The 18,674-nt window shown below is 40.9% G+C and overlaps 1 protein-coding gene across 1 annotated transcript in view; it reads left to right on the top strand.

Moving 5' to 3' along the window:
• The first annotated feature begins 718 nt into the window (after positions 1–718).
• EIF4ENIF1 (eukaryotic translation initiation factor 4E nuclear import factor 1) overlaps positions 719–18,674 on the top strand; it is a 59,878-nt gene continuing 41,922 nt past the window's right edge. The window contains exon 1 of the mRNA XM_007953948.2: positions 719–814. Within this exon, the coding sequence (XP_007952139.1) occupies positions 719–814 (96 nt within the window). The remainder of the gene's footprint in view (positions 815–18,674) is intronic.

Here is an 18,674-nt window from a genome sequence, read left to right as displayed (position 1 = left end):
CCTCTTCTCCGTGAGTATCGTCCCCGCCCTTCCTCTGGAGGAGGCCGCCGGGCTGGGGCCTGAACTAGGGGCCAGGGGTTGGGGGTCGCGGCAGGGGAAAACGAGTTTCCGAGCTGAAGCCGTCGCTCTCCTGGTGTTTGCCGCGGGCGCCCCTCATATGGCCACAGGTGCGGCCGGCCTGGCGAGGGGCGTTCGGGCCCAGTCTCTAAATCCTGATCTTTGGCTAATAACGGGCAGCTGGCACCGTCCATTGGGAAGTGACATGCATTTTACAACAGCCTGAGTTCCTGGATCCCTTGCCCCAACCAGTCTCCTACCTGCTCCCTCTGGGGAACTTCCCTACCACTGTCCAAACGGTCCCCATGGGTGGCTGCGACTAATCTTGGTTTCTTTTTGTATTAAAACTGCTTAAAGATTGCCCTGGGCTGGGCACCTTCCACTTCTGCTTCCCTTACCCCCTTGGTGCTTGGGATACTTCACTGGGAGCTATAACTGAGCTCCAGTGGTTCTATTTCCAAGTGAGTTCTGATTTGTAGCAGCATTGTCAGGTCAGGAATTTTTTTTTCTTTTTTTGTGAGGGTTTGTTTTGAAAACTTCTTAAATGAAAATGTTTTGATTTCTAAAGCAGCCAGGACTTCTACAAACACTGTTCACACCGACAGTTTTGTGCTTTTTTTTTTTTTTTTTTTTGCAGGTGCAAAGAATTGAGACAGGAGCCATGGATAGAAGAAGTGGGGGTGAAACAGAAAATGGAGATACTTTTCTTGACTTGAAGAAGCTGCCAGCCTCCAAATCCCCCCATCGCTATTCAAAAGTAGGCTTTGATACTAATGCCATTATGTTTCTTTCTGTGTGGGGAGGTTAGTAACATTGTGTAGGTATTTCATTAATATTATCTAAAATAGTAGTTAGTCTAGTTCTGTGGACTAAATAAATATTAATTACATTTAATAAAGCATTGCTTTGAACTTTTTTGGAACTGTGCCTACCAAGAGTTTAAACAATTTGCTTCTAAGTAGCTTTCAGGTGAAGGGAATATGGGCTCAGATCCCATATAAATTTGTGAATCAGTGTCCATGGCATGCAGGTTTTGTGACACGTTTGTGTAACTGGTATAGGTTTTCTATGGTGGTTTGACTGAAAGTTTACAGAGAAAATTCATTTTCTATGCAGTGGTTCATATACGTTTTGTTTCATGACATTGACTTCAATCCCCGTAATAAATGCATGTTGTCGAGTCGGATCCGACTCATAGCGACCGCTTCTTGTGTTTCTGAGGCGGTATCACTATGGAAGTAGATTGCCCAACCTTCCTTCCGAGGAGTGGCTGGTGGGTTTGAATCGCCAGCCTTCTGGCTTTAGGTACTACGTCACCAGAGCTCGCTATTCCTACTTCCTCCCTGTACTTACTTCTTTCCTGTGCATTTCTGGCCCCTGAGCTGTCTCCCTTTGCAAATACTGCCTTTCTGATCTCCCTTGATGAACTGTTCTAAGAAGTGTATCTTCCTGGTGTAATGTTAGTCTTATACGTCTGTCTATTATTTGACTAGAAGCCATGGGAGTGAGTTAATTCCAGGCCTGAAGGGGGACTAGGGCCCATAGTCTGGGAGGTTTCACCAGTCTGTCAGACAGTATCCCTGACCTTTTTTTTTTTTTTTCAATGATTTTGAGTTTTGTTCTCCATTTTCTCCCACTCTATACAGGATTTCCTATTTGGATCCTTTCCGAGTGGCTGACAGTGGTGGCTGGGCACCATCTAGTTCTTCTGGTCTCATTGTTCTGTATGCTGAGGTTTGCACGGTCCACTAGTGCCTTGGACTAATTTGTAACTGATATATATTATTGATTTACATCTTGTGTGGTGAGAATTTCAGCTCTGGGATGCCTCTCAAAATCTGTCTTCTGTGTTGATGTTTCCTTGAGAATTGACTCCCCAAAGGAATGTTCTTTAGTATGCTTGGCTAGGATAACTGGATTTTTAAAATTCTTTTTACTTCCTGTTACAAATTGGATATAAAAACTCACTGCTGTCAAGTCGGATCCGACTCATAGCGACCACTCCTTGGGTTTCTGAGGCAGTATCACTACTGAGGTAGATTGCCCAGCCTTCCTTCCAAGGAGTGGCTGGTGGGTTGAACCACCAGCTTTCTATCTGGTTAACAGTCAAATGCCTTAGGCATTACACCACCAGAGCTTAATTAGATGTCAGTCATATGATTTTAAACTGCACACTGAGACATGCTTTTTCCAGCAGGAAAAAACAATAATGTTAAAGTATTATTGGTGAGAATTGCTTCATTGGTTACTGAAGGTTTTTGATGAAATTGCCAAGACTCAATGAAGCTGTGAATTCATTTCTGGGATCATAAAATATGCTGAAAACCAAAAAAACAAATGCACTGCTGTTGAGTCGATCCAACTCATAGTGACCCTCCTTGGGTTTCAGAGGAGGTATCACTGTGGAAGTAGATTGCCCGATCTTCCTTCTGAGGAGTGGCTGGTTGGTTTGAACCGCAAGCCTTCTGGTTAGTAGTCAAATGTCTTAGGCACTACGCCACCAGAGATCTTAAAATATGCTGAAGATGATGTTAAAGTAGTTGGGATGGGAAGGATGCTCTGTTTGGGTCTTGATCTGTATTTCCTTAGTAAGGACCCAGCTGTGGACTTTTAACGCATCTTTATTTTCCATGGCTTCCGAGGATACTGTTTGGTTAATGCTTTAAGGCCAGACTTTTATTTGTATACCAGTGCCATTACTCTTATTTAATAAAGTATCAAATGTTATCAGAGTAGTACTTGTTTTTAACGTTTAAACAAAAAAAAGAGCCCTTCCAGTTTAAAAAAAACAAAAACAAAAAAAGTTTGCAGATATAAAAGGTTTCCTGGTTAATTGCACAATCGGTTTTAGCATAATAAAATGTGAGTTAAAAGCTTTAAAATTCCATTTTACTTCTGCATTCAGATTTGTCCTTCCAAATATTATTTCTTTCAAATGTAATTTTGAGAATGCTTGAATAGTGTGTCGGAACTTAAGTTCATTACCCAAATGTTGACAGGTGAATTCTGAATGGGGACAAGCTCATCAGATGAAGGGAAATGGGTTTGAATTGCTTTTATAAGCTTATGTGAGCTCACATCTCCCAGGTCTTTTTGATTTAACTGTTCTGACTGGTAGTGAACTTGTGGAGTCCAGGTAAAGGGGCTTTTAATCCCTTTCACACACTGAGCTGAGAATGGGGATGTGTATTTCATCTTCAGTTATATTTCCATGTTCTTGCATAAGTCTTTTTGAGAAAGATATTGGTCTCTCTTAGGTTAGAACTTCTTATGTGCCCCCAGCAAAGATTAAGGAGCTCAGTATTGTAATTTTGACTGTCTGAGATAAATGTGCCTTAAAGAAATGGTGAAGAAAGACATTTTCTAGATAATAATGACAGTGGAGCTTGGATTAAACTGTCTTCTCTATGAAATTTAGTTGGAAATAGGCTCACTTTCTACTCTGTTCAAGAGATTTTAGTTAATGGCAGTTTTAGGATACTGTAGTGTTATGGTATTATTGGGATAAATGCATGTATGTCTCTTAACACTCCAGTGACTTTATGTGGGACTTGAGAAGAACTAAGCTTTTCTCCTCTTCAGGGGAGCTTGAAACATTCCTGTATTCTGAACATTAATAGTAAATGGCTTGTTAGCTCTACAACTGGAATAATACTTGGGCCCTCCTGTCTCCTCATCTCAAAAGGTTAGTGGTTCTAACCCACCCAGCGTACTTCAGATGAGAAGCCTGGTGATCTGCTTCAGGAACAGCCTTGAAAATCCCGTGAGCAGTTCCACACTGAACACATGGGGTCACCATGAGTCAGAATCAGTAGCAACTGACAGCAATAACTCACCTTCATGCTGGGGCAAATCATTGGAATAAGTAAAGCTTTTAGTGGTGTTTCTTCCACTTCAAGTACATAGACTAGAAGCAATAAAAGAGAATTGTCCTCATCTGTAATTTATACCCACTGCTATCGAGTCGATTCCAACTCAGAGCGACCCTGCAGGACAGGGTAGAATGCCCCATAGGGTTTCCAAGGCTGTAAATCTCTAGGAAAGCAGACTGTCTCCTCTCTCCCACAGAATGGCTGGTGGGTTTCAACTGTCAGCCTTTTGGTTAGCAACCAAATGCTTTAACCGTTGTGCCACCAGGGGTCCTTAGTAATTTATAAGTGGTGTGTTTTGTAAAAACTTCTGTAAATGTGAAGCGTTTACGAAAATGTCAGAACACATTGGCAAGATGAGACAATCCCACAGCCTTTGTCTCTTATTAGTTTAGCATTCAGTTTTATGGGGTAAGCGAATGTGAGTGGGGTCTTTCACAGAGGTGGAGGAGTCCACGTGTTTGGCTGAGTCCCTTTCAGGGTAGCATACCAGAGTTTCCCCTGTGTGTTGGGACATCCTTTAGTTCAGTGAGCGTCTCAGACTTTAGGGATCACCTGTGGACCTTGGTATCATTTAGAATGTCAAATGTGGGCCTGAAGGTTTGGCATTTTAACTAGTTCATAGGTGTTGCCAATTCTGCTTGTCTACGAACTATACTTTGAGTAGCGAGGCCTCAGGCTTCACGGGGAACTTGAAAAATGGTACTGAGATTAAGCAACTCAGATGCATAGCTGCTTCTTGGGTTGACAGGGTGTGTTCTGTGCTTAGGAATTTCACAGGAACTCAGAGTCATATGGGTACTTTTAGGCCTACCTCTAAGCTTTGAATCCCAAACCCAACCCACTGCCGTGGAGTGATTCTGTGTCATAGTTACCCTGTAGGACAGGTTAGGACTACCCCATAGGGTTTCCAAGGCCCTAACTCTTTATGGAAGCAGACTGCCACATTGTTCTTCCATGGAGTGGCTGGCAGTGCCAACCCCTCAGCAGCCGAGCACTTTAACCACTGCTTCATCAGGACTCTTTCTAAGCCTCAGTAATGATTAACTGGGATAGCTATAAATGGAGTTTTCATATGCATCTGTTGCTCTGAGGATCCTTAAAAACTCACTGCCATTGACTTGATTCCAACTCATAGTAACCCCCTTTGGGTTTCCAAGCCTGTAAATCTTTACAGAAGCAGATTGCCTGTCTTTCGTCCATGGAGAAGCTGGCGGGTTTGAACCACTGCTAGCAGCCAGATGCCTTAACTACACCATCAGAGCTCCTCCTGAGCATCCTAGCCTTGAATCTCTAGGCCCAAAACCCAAACCAAACCCACTGCCACCGAGTCGATTCTGACTCGTAGTGACCCCTGTTGGGTTTTCAAGGCTGTTTCGAGCCACCAGCCTTCTGGTTAGCAGGCAAATGCCTTAACCCCCACTTTGCCACCAGAGTACCTTAATCTACAGAGCCACACTTGCCACACGAGGTTCCTAGGAACAAAAGCTGTGTCTTGGTAATATTTAAAAGTAATAGATTATGTTGAAGGACTCTCACCTGAAAGTCATGGATTAAAAGTGTTTTCAACACTGGTTCTCAAAGTGTGATCCTGACCAGCATTAACAACATCTGGTAACTTGTTAGATGTGCATGAGCTCAGGCCACGCCTCAAATGTATTCCATCAGAAATTCTGGGGGCAGCACCCAGCAATCTGCATTTAACAAGCCCTCTACAGGATTCTGACCCTAATGTGAGTTTCGGAAGTCAGAGGAGATTGGTGGTGTTAGTCATGGGAAAACATCTACGTACTCATTCACCTTTTGATGACCTTCATTAGAGACCTTTGTTTACCAGGTGTTGAAGCCATTGGAAGTGACAAGACTTCTGTTTGAAATACAAAACAGAAAGCCTCTGGCCATTGCACTATTCATTCAGATATTTTCTTTAAGTAAACAGTGATTTTAGATCATAAGCCTTCCCTATTCTGTGCTATTCCTCCTTTGCTCCTTTGTTTCGCCGCTGATTCCCGATTACATGCTGTCACCTGCCAGTTGGCCATCAGGGACTAAAAGCAGAGCACACTCAGAACGTTCAGCTTGATGTAACCAGTGTGAAGCATGCAAGTGAAATATACCAGCTAAAAAGTAGGCAGTGGGTTATCTATACATAGCTTCATATGTGCCCTTCATTATCTTGGCTGGTTATTCATCGGGCCCATTTTAGTCATCAGTGTCTGCAGGGATCTTCAAAGGAAGCCACCCTGCTTTGTGACTGGTTGGCCAGTTGGTTACAGTGGAACAGCCATGTTTCTGTCCTTGCTTTAGCCATTAAGAAAATAGATAAGGAGCTGATATGGAGTGATTGAGTCTTTTTAACTTGGAGAGAATCAGCCATATAACACATGAAGTCAAGCCTCAGAAGAGAGTAATTGGTTGAAATCTTAGGCTGAATCCTAGGATTGAGGGTCTTTCCTATGAGCACCTTCTCTAATGCCTTCACAAACTAAGTTCATGAAAGGGGGCATTTCAGTGGCACACTTAGCTGCAGATTTCTTAAGTGAGTATAAAAGTAGAGGTCCCTGTTTATACCGGGGAAAAACGAATTATTGTATGAAAAGTTATTATACAGTGTTAATCTCTCACCTGTCCAGAAAGCCTAGCTAATAGATCCTTCCTTCTGACTGCTCTTTCCTGTTCCATTTGTAAGTCATCTTGAAAAGTCAGGATTCAGGACCCATCTCTCCTACTTGCTCATACTGGGAGCGGCTGCCTAGGCAAGGAGCCAGTCATTTTGCAATTGGATCCTAGAACATAAAAATTTGTGGGAAGAAATCATTGATTCAGTCAAGAAGGGGTACTATGAGAAGAGGCAGGATGAGGGGTACCTGAGGAGTGTTGATCGGGCTCCCCATTCCCAGCAGTCCCAATTGGGAGACCTTCCCGCGCCCTCTGAAGAGGCAGTGGAGAAAAGGATAAGGGCTGTTGAGGCCCACTGCCTGGTTTAGGACACACACTCTGCCACTTGCCTTGGGAATCCCATCCTTTTCCTCATTTAATGGAAGTGGAATTACTATTCCACCTCTCTCATAGGATTTTTGTGGGGACTAAATGAGAAAATGCATGTCAAGTGCTTAGAAAAATGCCTGTTACACAAACCAAAACCAAAGCTTTGCCATCAAGTTAATTCTGACTCATAGCAGCCCTACAGGACAGAGTAGAACTGCCCTGCAGGCTTTCCAAGGCTATAAGCTGTACAGAAGGAGCTCTGGTGGTATAGTGCCTGAGGCACTTGACTGCTAACCAGAAGGCTGGCGGTTCAAACCCACCAGCCACTCCTCGGAAGGAAGATTGGGCAATACTACTGTAGTGATACTGCCTCAGAAACCCAAGGAGGGGTCGCTATGAGTCGGGCCGACTCGACGGCAAATAACAACAAACCTGTACAGAAGCAGACTGCCACCACTTTCTCCCCCCGAGCGGCTGGTGGGTTTGAATCTGACCTTTTGGTTAACAGCTGAACACTTAACCATTACTTATGATGTAATACGGGTTGAGGGGGACGGGTATTAAAAAGATACAGCGCTTAGCAGCAACCTCAGAAATAAATTATGACAAAGAGAGATATGCCAACTTTAGATGAAGATGCTATTTTCTAATGTCATAGTTAATATTCATTATAGGGACCTATCTCAATTTAATTGGAAAAACAGCCAGATGTTATCCAGCAAACCTAAAAATGATCTTAATATTTTACATTTCTCATATTTTTCTACATGCTTGATTACTGTATTACGTTGCTTTTTATCAGTTGTATAAACCCATTTAAATGCTAACGTTTATTTTTATTGCATTGGCCAGGTCAACAGGAAAAACACAAATGGAAAAAAAAACTGTTTTCCTGCCTTTTTGCTTTCCATTTTTCTCAGTTTCAAGTAAATTCTTTAGAAGAAGAAAGTCTTTCCACCACATCAGCTTGGTCAACTCTTACATCATCCGGTTTAAATCCTTACCTGCAAGAACTGTTCAGAATGGACCCCTTTAGCAACAGACTGCAGGAATGGGTGACTGTGGAATGTAGCCCCCATACCCCCTGTATAGGTAGTTCACTTTTGCCCTGGGTCCCGAGTATGGATGCTATTAGCCCGTTGTGATCTGTTGTTAAAATCTTTCTAATCTTCCAAAAAATTACATGACTCAGTGGAATTAAGTATCAGGTCAGTTCAGCAACTACTTGAGAGCCTGATGGGCCCAGGCCCTATGCTGTTGGGTGTATAAGGGTGGGGACTGGGAGAAGAGGTCAGACAGACCCAGCCAAAATGCTGTTCTCGGGACATTTGCCTTTTTTACGGAGAGCCAGACACCCAGGAGACGTATGGTACTTGGACTATAAACAATGAAATTTTTTATTTTCTGAAATAAAACATCAATCTTAATTTTTTTAAGAAATCAACTTTGTGCTATTGTGAACTGAATTCAGATGACAAAGGTCAAGAATGTTTCTCCTTTTTCTGTCAGTGACTTGCGTGAAATTCTTTTATATCGGGATGCTGTCAGAATGCAGAGCTGCTTCTGCATGGGATTTCTGCAGGAAAAAACCAGGCGAGGTCTGTAGTCACTGCTGCCATGGACTTATGTTCAGACGCGTTTGCTTTCTACTTTAGTACTAATCACAGAGACAGCAGGTATCCATAGTGGTAATTACCAAATAGGTTTCAGGGGGAGGCTTAATGAATTTTCTTCAAGACTGCAACTTAGAAAACACCTCCACTTTCTTGGGTGTGTAGCTCTGGGGCAGTTAGCAGCTTGTTCCTGCCTGGTCTGGTTTTTGTAACCGGTTCAAAATGTGAGGTCTCTGGTCTCAAGTTGCCTGTTGTCTGGTTGCTAATTTTAGTGAATTTATCCATGATCAGAGCTGCTTATCGACAGTAAATGTCTGTGGATTCTTCAGATTGTACAACAGCCTAATCTCGTATTTCCCTCCTGCGGTGCTCATCAGGAGCTCTGGTGGCCTAGTGCCTAAGGCAGTTGGCCGCTAACCAGAAGGCTGGCGGTTCAAACCCACCAGCCACTCCTCGGAAGGCAGGTTGGGCAATCTACTTCCTTGGTGATACTGCCTTGGAAACCCAAGGAGGGGTCGCTCTGAGTCGGGGCCGACTCGACGGCACAAAGGTGCTCCTCAGGAAGGAGCACTCCCGGTGAGAGCAGGCACTTGTAAGAGTTTGGCTTTTAACCAGATTAAAGATTTTCTTTGAAAGTAACACCAAAAGGATTAGTTTCCAAGAATATCGATGTAAGGGGCTTTTGTTGAGATGGTACATTCACGCATACTTCTCTTGAGAGACTGGAAGAGCATGGGGGAGGGACAGGAGTCATCTGCCTATGCAGAGCACGGACCCTGGAACACAGGAAGTGTTCCGTGGACAGGATGAAAAGAACAAACCCTGTGTTACACACCTAAGAGCACTTCACTAGTGGTTCTCTCCTCCCTGCTTGAGTACGGACGGGCTTCCCTTGGGTTAAGACTCCAAATTCTACATCTTAAAATGTTGCAGGCAGAGAGTAACTCACATTCAGCTCTCTGAACCCAATGCGGTTTCCCTGAACATCCAAGTGGACCTTCAACCACATTTCGAGAAACGGGCCAAGTATAAAGCATTGTGTCTTTGGGGTCTACTAGAGAGCCCTTGAAGGTTTGAATCCTTACCCCAGAAATTGTACAGATGCATAATTCTGCATATGATTTCATGGGCTCTTGTACTCCTTCAGGCCATGGAGCTGCTTAAGAAGCCCTGTTCTCAAGAACAGTAATTAGAGTTCTACCAAGATGTTCAAAGTTCTCAGCAGCTTTACAACCCAAGAATTGTTTTCTCTTACCCCTAATAAAGAAAATAGCTCTTAATCCCCTATGAACAGGTAAGCGGGGCTGTGTGTTAGCTACACAGGAGGTCACAGTGGCACCTGAGCACGAATGGTGCTGCAAGCATGGTCACTGTGTGCAGCCAGCTCACTGCTCTTCCTTCTCTCAGGTTCGTCCAGTTTGTACAGTAGTCACCTGAGCATTGATTGACACCAGTATAAAGGGCCAAGCATAAAGTCAACAAAGAAACTGGAATGACATTGGGAGTGAACATTAAATTATTTTACCTATCTAACTCTTTTCTACCTGACATAGTTGGCCTTTATGTCTGTGATTAAAGCAATAAATCCATAAAAGAAGTTAAATTGAACATTGTCTAGTAACTGAACTCTCTTAATTTCATTTCCTTTTTTTGGGGGGTGGGGGCGGTAGATGTTTTTTAACCGAGATATAATTTATACACATAGAATTCACATTTTTAAACTGAACAATTTAGTAGTTTTTAGTATATTCACAAAGTTGTACAGCCATCACCACTATGATACAGAACATTTTCATTACACTAGAAAGAAGCCCATAACTATTAGTCTGTCCCCATTCCACTCTCCCTGTGCTCCCTGGCAACCATTATTCTGCTTACTGTCCCTATTTTGCCTATTCAGACATTTCATATAAATGAAATTATATAACATGACCGTCTGTCCCTGGTGGCTTTTACTTAATGTTTTCAAGGTTCATTCATGTTAAGTAGCAGTACTTCCTTCCTTTGTATGTAGTAGTAGTCAGTACTTCATTCTTTTGTATGGCTGAATAAATCTTCTGTTGTGTGTACATACCCCATTTTGTTTACCCTTTCATCACTTGATGGATATTTGAGTGGTTTCCACTTTTTGGCTGCTGTTGATGTTGCTATGAACATTAATGTATGGGTTTTGTATAGACGTGTTTTCACTTCTCTTAGGTATATGCTTAGGAGTAGAATGCTGTGTACGTGTAACTTTTTGATTATTGTCATCCTAGTGGATGTGACTACCACTTATCTGTCATTTTGTTGCACTTTGGTGGCTTCTGTGTTCCTACAATGCTGGGAACTGTACCACCAGTATTTTAAAAACCAGCAGGGTCATCCATGGCGGACAGATTTCAGTGGAGTTTCTGGACTAGGAAGAAGGAAGGAGCGGTCCACTTCTGAAAATATTGGCCATTGAAAAGCTTACGAGTAGCAGTGAAACATTGTTTGATATAGTGCCAGAAGATGAGCCCCTCAGATTGGAAGGCACTCCAAACACAACTGTGGAAGAGCTGCCTCCTCAAACGAGAGTTGACCTTAATGGTATAGGTGGAATAGAGCATTCGGGAATTTCATCTGCTGATGCGGCACGACTCAAAATGAGAAAAAAGAGCTGCAAACATCCATTAATAATCAGCACATGGAATGTATAAAATATGAATCTAGGAAAATTGGAAGTTACCAAAAATGAAATGGAATACATAAAGCTCAATGTCCTAGGCATTCATGAGCTGAAATAGACTGGGCTTGGTCATTTTTGAATTAGACAATCATATGTGTGCTGGAAATGACAAACTGAAGAGTAATGGTACCACGTTCATCATCCAAAAGAACATTTCATTGTCTATCCTGAAGTACAGTACTGTTGATGATAGGCTAATCTCCATATGCCTATAAGAAAGACCAGTTAATGCTACTATTCAGATTACTGTGTCAGCCACCACAGCCAAAGATGAGGAAATAGAAGATTTTTACCTATTTCTGTAGTCTGAAATTGACCAAAAATATTACCAAGATATGTTGATAATTACTGGTGATTAGAATGTGAAAACTGGAAACAAAGAAGCACTGGTAGAAAATAAGGCCTTCTGATAGAAATGATGCCAGAGATTGTATGATAGAATTTTGCAAGTCTAATGACCTATTCATTGGAAATACCTTTATTCAACAACATAAACAGCAATTATACATGTAGACCTTCCAGGTGGAACACACAAGAATCAAAACTACTTTGTCGGAAGAGACCATGGAGAAGCTCGGTATCATCGGTCAGAACAAGGCCGGGGCCGACTGAAGTAGACCATCAATTGTTCATATGCAAGTTGAAGTTGAAGCTACAAAAAATTAAAACAAGTCCACAAGAGCCAAAATACAGCCTTGGGTATATCCCACTTGGATTTAGAGACTGAAGAATAGATTTGATGCATTGAACACCAGTGACTAAAGAAGACCAGATGAGTTGTGGAATGACGTCATGGACATCATACGTGAAGAAATCAAAAGGTCATTGAAAAGCAGGAAAGGAAAAATAGACCAAAATTGTTGTCAGAAGATTCTCTGAAACTTACTCTTGAATGAGAATAGCTAAGGTGAATGGAAGAAATGATGAAATAAAAGAACCGAACAGAAGATTTCAGAAGGCAACCCAAGAAGACAAAGTATTATAATGAAATACGCAAAGACCTGGAGTTAGAAAACCAAAAGGGAAGGCCATGCTAGGCATTTATCAAAAACTGAAGAAAAGATTCAAGCCTCCAGTTGCAATAGAAGGATTCTATGGGAAGAATATTGACTGACACAAGGAGCATCAAAAGAAGATGGAAGGAATACACAGAGTCACTGTACTAAAAAGAATTGGTCAACATTCAACCATTTTAGGAGGTATCATATGATCAAGAATTGATGGTATTGAAGGAAGAAGTTCAAGCTGCACTGACAGAACTGATGAACAACATGGCTCCAGAAATTGACAGAATACCCACTGAGATACTTCAACAGAAGGATGTAGTGCTGGAGGCACTTGCTCATTTATGCCAAGAAATTTGGGAAGAACAGAAGAGAGCAATATTTGTGCCCATTGCCAAGGTGATCCAACAGGTTATGGAAATTACCAAACAATATCATTAATTTTACCTACAAGTAAAGTTTTGCTGAAGATAATAAAAAATGGTTGCAGCAGTATATTAACAGGGAACTGCCAGAAATTCAAGCTGATTCAGAAGAGGACATGGATGGAACAAGAGGTATCAATGCTGATGTCAGATGGATCTTCACTGAACACAAAGAATATCAGAAAGATGTTTACCTCTGTTTTATTGATTATACAAAGGCATTTAACTGTGTGGATCATAACAAATTATGGATGACGTTGGGAAGATTAGGAATTCCAGGACGCTTACTTGTGCTCTTGAAGAACCTGTACATAGACCAACAGGCATTCATTTGAACAGAATAAGGTGATATTGCATGTTTTATAATCAGGAAAGGTATGTGTAAGGGTTGTATCCTTTCATCATACTTTATTCAATCAGCAATTTACTTGTTGAGCAAGTAATTAAAGGAACCAGATTAAACGAAGAAGGACATGGCACCAGGATTGGAGGAAGACTTTTAACCACCTGCAATATGCAGATGACACAACCTTGCCAAAAGTGAAGAAGACTTCAAGCACTTACTGATGAAGATTCAAAACTACAGCCTTTGGTATGGATTACACCTCAACATAAAACAAAAATCTTCATAACTGGACCAATAAGCAACATCATTGATAAACAAAAGATTGAAATTGTCAGGGATTTTATTTTGTTCAGATCCATGGTCAACACCTGTGGAAACAGCAGTGAAGAAATCAGATGTCATATTGCATTGGGAAAATCTGCAAAAGACTTTTTTAAAGTGTTACAGAGCAAAGGTGTCACTTTGAAGACTAATGTTCACTGATTCAAGCCATGGTATTTTCAATTGCCTCTGAAAACCGGACAGTGAATAAGGAAGACAGTGCAACTGATGAATTATGGTGTTGGCAGAGAATATTAAATACAGCATGGACTGCCAGCAGAATGAACAAAATCTGTATTGAAAGAAATACATCCAGAATGCTCCTTAGAAATGAGAAAGGCCAGACTTCATCTTTTGTACTTCGCTCGTGTTATTAGGAGGGACCAATGCCTAGAGGAGGATATCATTCTTGGTTAGAGCATCAGTGAAAAAGAGGAAGACCCTCAGCGAGATGGATCGGCACAGTGGCTGCAATAATAGGCTCAAGCAAAGCAGTGATTGTGAGAATAGCAAGGACTGGGCAGTGTTTCATTCTGTTGTACATCAGGTAGCTATGAGCACCTAACAATAAGTGGGTGTGAAGTAGTATTTTACTGTGAGGGTTTTGTTTTGTTTTGTTTTAATGATGGTGAAAATATGTGAAACAAAACATTCACCATTTTGGTTGAATTTTTTTTTTTTTTTTTAGTTGTGATTTGGGTGAAAGTTTACAGAGCAAATTAATTTTCTAGACAACAGTTCATACCCTGGTTGAATTTTTTTTTACGTGTGCAGTTTGGTTCATCATGTTGTATAAGCATCACCTCTGTCTGTTTCCAAATTTTTCCATCACCACTAACAGAAATTTATTACCCCTTAAGTAATACTTCCCCAATTCTACCTCCTACCTGCCCCTGATCGGGTGCTCTGGTAGCGTAGTGCCTAAGGCACTTGACTGCTAACCAGAAGACTGGTGGTTCAAACCCACCAGTCACTCCTTGGAAGGAAGGTTGGGCAATCTACTTCCGTAGTGATACCGCCTTGGAAACCCAAGGAGGGGTTGGTATGAGTCGGGTACGACTCGACGGCACACAACAAAACCTGCCCCTGATATTTCATATTAGCTCATACAGTAATTATCCTTTTATGTTTGACTTATTTCATTGAAGGCGTCCTGGTGGCAGTGCGGTTAATGTGCGTGGCTGTTATATAAATAAATAAAATTTGAGTTGTTTCTACCTTTTGGCTATTGTGAATAATGCTGCAGTGAACATTGGTGTACAAGTATCTGTGAATCTCTGCTTTCAGTTCTTACGGGTAAATAACTAGGAGTGGAATTGCCAGTTTATATGGTAGTTTCTAGTCAAGAAATAGATGCCATATTGCACTGGGCAAATCTGCTGCAAATGACCTCTTTAAAATGTTGAACAAAAATATAATTTTGAAGACCTTAATGTGCTCCTGACTCAAGGCATGGTATTTTCAGTTACCTCATGTGCATGTGAAAGCTGGGCAATGAATAAGGAAGACGGAAGAAGAGTTGATGCCTTTGAATTGTGTTGGTGAAGAATACTGAAAATACCACTAACTTCCAGAAGAATGAACAAATCTGTTCTGGAAGAAGTGCAGCTGGAATGCTCCTTAGAAGTATGAATGGCCAAACTTCATCTCACCTGCTTTGGTCTTGTCAGAAGGGACCGTTCCCTGGAAAAGGATATCATGCTTGCTAAAGAGGAAGACTCTTAACATGATGGATTGACACATGGCTGCAATGATAGGCTCAAGCATAGCATGGATTGTGAGAATGGTGCAGGACCAGGCAGTGTTTCATTCTGTTGTACGTAGGGTTGCTATGAGTCTGAGCCAACTTGATCAAACAACAGCATGATAATTCTTTGATTAACTTCTTGAGAAAGCATCATACTATTTTCCATAGAAAACACCATGTAACAATCCACAGTGAATGAAAGTTCCACTTTGTCCGCATCCTTGTCAACATTTGTTATTTTCTGCTTTTGATGTTTTAATTTTAGACATCGTAGTAGGTATGAAGTGGTATTTTCTTGTGGTTTCAATTTGATTCTTTATAATAATAGCAAGAATCTTTTCATGTACTTTTTGGCCATTTGTATATCTTCTTTGGAAAAAATGCCTACTCTAATCCTTTTCCCTGTTTTTAATTGGGTTGGGTTGTTTGTAGGTGTCCTTTATATATTCTGGATTACTGGATCCTTATAAGAAACCTGATTTGCACATTTTTTTTTTCATTCTGTGGGTGGTTTTTTCATTCTCTTGATAGTGTCCTTTGCGCCAAAGTGTTTAATTTTGAGGAAGTCATACTTTTGCTATATCTAAAACTATTGCCAAATCCAAAGTCATGAACATTTACCCTTATGTTTTCTTCCAATAGTTTTATGGTTTTAGCTCTTAAATTGAGATCTTTGATGAATTTTGAGTTAATTTTGTGTATGGTGAAGGGTAGAGGCCCAGCTTTATTATGTATTTAGCTATCCAGTCACCCCAGCACCATTATGTTGACTGTTCTTTCACAGAATGATTCTCAACACCTTTGTTGAAAATCACTTGTCCATATTTATTTCTGGGCTCTCAATTCCATTCTATTGGTCTATGTGTCTGTCCTTACAACTAGTACTATACCCTTTTGATAGAAGCTCTGGTAACATAGTGGCTAAGACACTTGACTGCTTACCAGAAGGCTGGCGGTTCAAACCCACCAGCCACTCCTCAGAAGGAAGGTTGGGCAATACTACTGTAGTGATACTGCCTCGGAAACCCAAGGAGGGGTCTCTCTGAGTTGGGGCCCACTCAATGGCACATAACAACAACAACAACATACTCTTGATTAATGTAGCTTTAAAGTATGTTTTGAAATTGGAAGTGTGAGTCCTCCAACTTTGTTCTTTTTCAAGATTGTTTTAGCCAGTTGGTGTCCCTTACAATTCCATATGAATTTTAGGATAAGCTTTTCCAGGTCTACAAGAAAAAAAAAAAAAAAAAAGACCATTGGTATTTTGGTAGGAATTGCATTCCATCTGTAGATTGTGTTGGGGAGGATTCCCCCTGAATAATATAAGACTTCCAGTCCATGAACACAGGGTATCTTTCCATTTATTTAGATCTTTGATTTCAGCAGTGTTTTGTAGTTTTCAGTATACAAGTCTTAGGCCTCCTTGGCTAAATGTACTTCTAGGCATTCTGTTCTTTTGGTGGTATTGTAAATACAATTTTCTTATTTCCTTTTAGGAGTTGTCATTGCTAGTGTATAGAGATACAATGAATTTGTATGTGTTAATCTTGTATCCTGCAACTATGCAGAATTTATTTATAAGCCTCAATGGACTTTTGTGTTCTTTAGAATTTCTGTATATAAGGTAATGTGATCTGTGAATAGAACTAGCTTTATTTCTTCCTTTCCAATTTGGATACTTTTAATTTCATTTTGTTCTGGCTAGAACTTCTGTTACTTTCTTGAATGAAAGTGGCAAAAGTAGTCATCCTTCTATTTCTAATCAGGGAAAAAGCTTTTAGTCTTTTATTGTTAAGTATGATATTAGCTGTGGATTGCTATTTTATTCTTTCATCTTTATTATTTTTTGTTTCCTTTTAATTTTTTAACTTTTTACTGTAATTTGGGTGGAGGTTTACAGAGCAAATCAGTTATCCATTCAACGATTCATACACATTTTGTTTCATGTCACTGATGGCAGTCCTCACATTGTAACATCACTCATCTCACTTCCTCCCTGTGTTTCCCATTTCCATCCTGCCATCTTTCCTAGCCCTTCCTGCCTTCTGAACTTTGTCCTGGGGCACATGCTGCCCTTTTGATCTTGAATGGTGGATTGTTCTAAGGAGGGTGTACCTCCCTAGTGTCCCTGTTCACCTAGTAGACCTATCTATTGTTTGTCTGAAAAATTGAGCCACAAGGGGGTGACTTCAGTTCTAGGCCAGAGGGTGACCAAGGGCCATAGTCTTGGGGGTTCTGCCAGTCTCTGTCGACCTAAATCTAGTCTATTTTATGATTCTGAGTTTTGTTTCATATTTTTTCCCCACACTATTTAGGACTTTCTCTGGTAGCGTAGTGCCTAAGGCACTTGACTGCTAACCAGAAGGCTGGTGGGTCAAACCTACCAGCCACTCCTCGGAAGGAAGGTTGGGCAATCTACTTCTTTAGTGATACTGCCTGGAAACCAAAGGAGGGGTCACTACGAGTCGGGTCCAACTCCACAGCACATAACACCACCAAAAACAGTGTGATCTGTTTCACAGTGGTCAGTAGGGATAGCTAGGCACCATCTAATTCTTCTGGTCTGAGGGTCATGAAGGCTGAGGTTCACATAGCCCATTAGTCCTTTGGACTAATTGTTTTCCTTGTGTCTTTGATTTTTTTTTCCCCATTGTTCTTTGCTTCAGAGAGACCAATAGTGCACCTTAGATGGCTGCTCATGAGTTTTTAAGACCCCAGTTGCTACTCACCAAAGTAGGATGTTGAACACAGTCTTCATTGTCTTTGTGGACTGTATTATGCCTATTGACCTTGATGTCCCCTGAGACAGTAGTCTTAAGCGACTCATTCCCTTCAGGTATTTGGTTATGGCTAAGAAGTTTTCATAACTTTACCTCCTGTATGCTCTACTACATACATGGATATATTTGTAGCACATGTAAATACATATGTGGAAATACATCCTCTGTCAAATCTATGTATATTGATGAGTAAGTCCCATTCTTCCCATCCCTGCTCACCTTGCATGTCTGTGTGTTCACTCATAGGTTATTATTGGAGGATTGTGTATCTGTTGCTTTTAACTCTTGACTCTTGTGTTCTCCTAATGTCTTCCTTTACCTTGATCATTGTTTGCAGACCTCCCCGTTATTGGATATGGCTTTTCTTTTCAGTCAAGTTAATACATATTTCAGTCAAGTTAATACATATCTGTCCCCTAGTTGTGATTTACCCTTCCTCCCACCGGTAACCATTAAAGAATGCTTCTTTGTGTGAAAACTTTTCTTGATATTTTTATAATAGTGGTTTTATACAGTATTTGTCCTTTTGTGATTGACTAATTTTACTCAGCATAATATTCTCCAGGTTTATCCATGTTATGAGGTGTTTTGCAGATTCATTGTTACTCTTTAATGTTGTATAGTACTCCATTATGTGTCTGTATGATAGTTATCCATTTATGGGCATTTATTCTTACAGCTTTAATATATATTTAAAAAAAAAAAAAAGCTTGTTGATGAGCATCTTTTTTTTTTTTTTATTAGGATTTGGGTGAAGATTTACAGAGTAAATTCACTTTTCATACAGCAGTTCACATATACTTTATCTCATGAC

Source organism: Orycteropus afer, unplaced genomic scaffold (genome assembly GCF_000298275.1).
Source record: "Orycteropus afer afer isolate SDZICR_OR568_19922 unplaced genomic scaffold, OryAfe1.0 scaffold00420, whole genome shotgun sequence".
Taxonomy (NCBI): Eukaryota; Metazoa; Chordata; class Mammalia; order Tubulidentata; family Orycteropodidae; genus Orycteropus; species Orycteropus afer.
The sequence above is the reverse complement of the archived record's forward strand: the minus strand, read 5'-3'. Positions and strand labels throughout refer to the sequence as shown.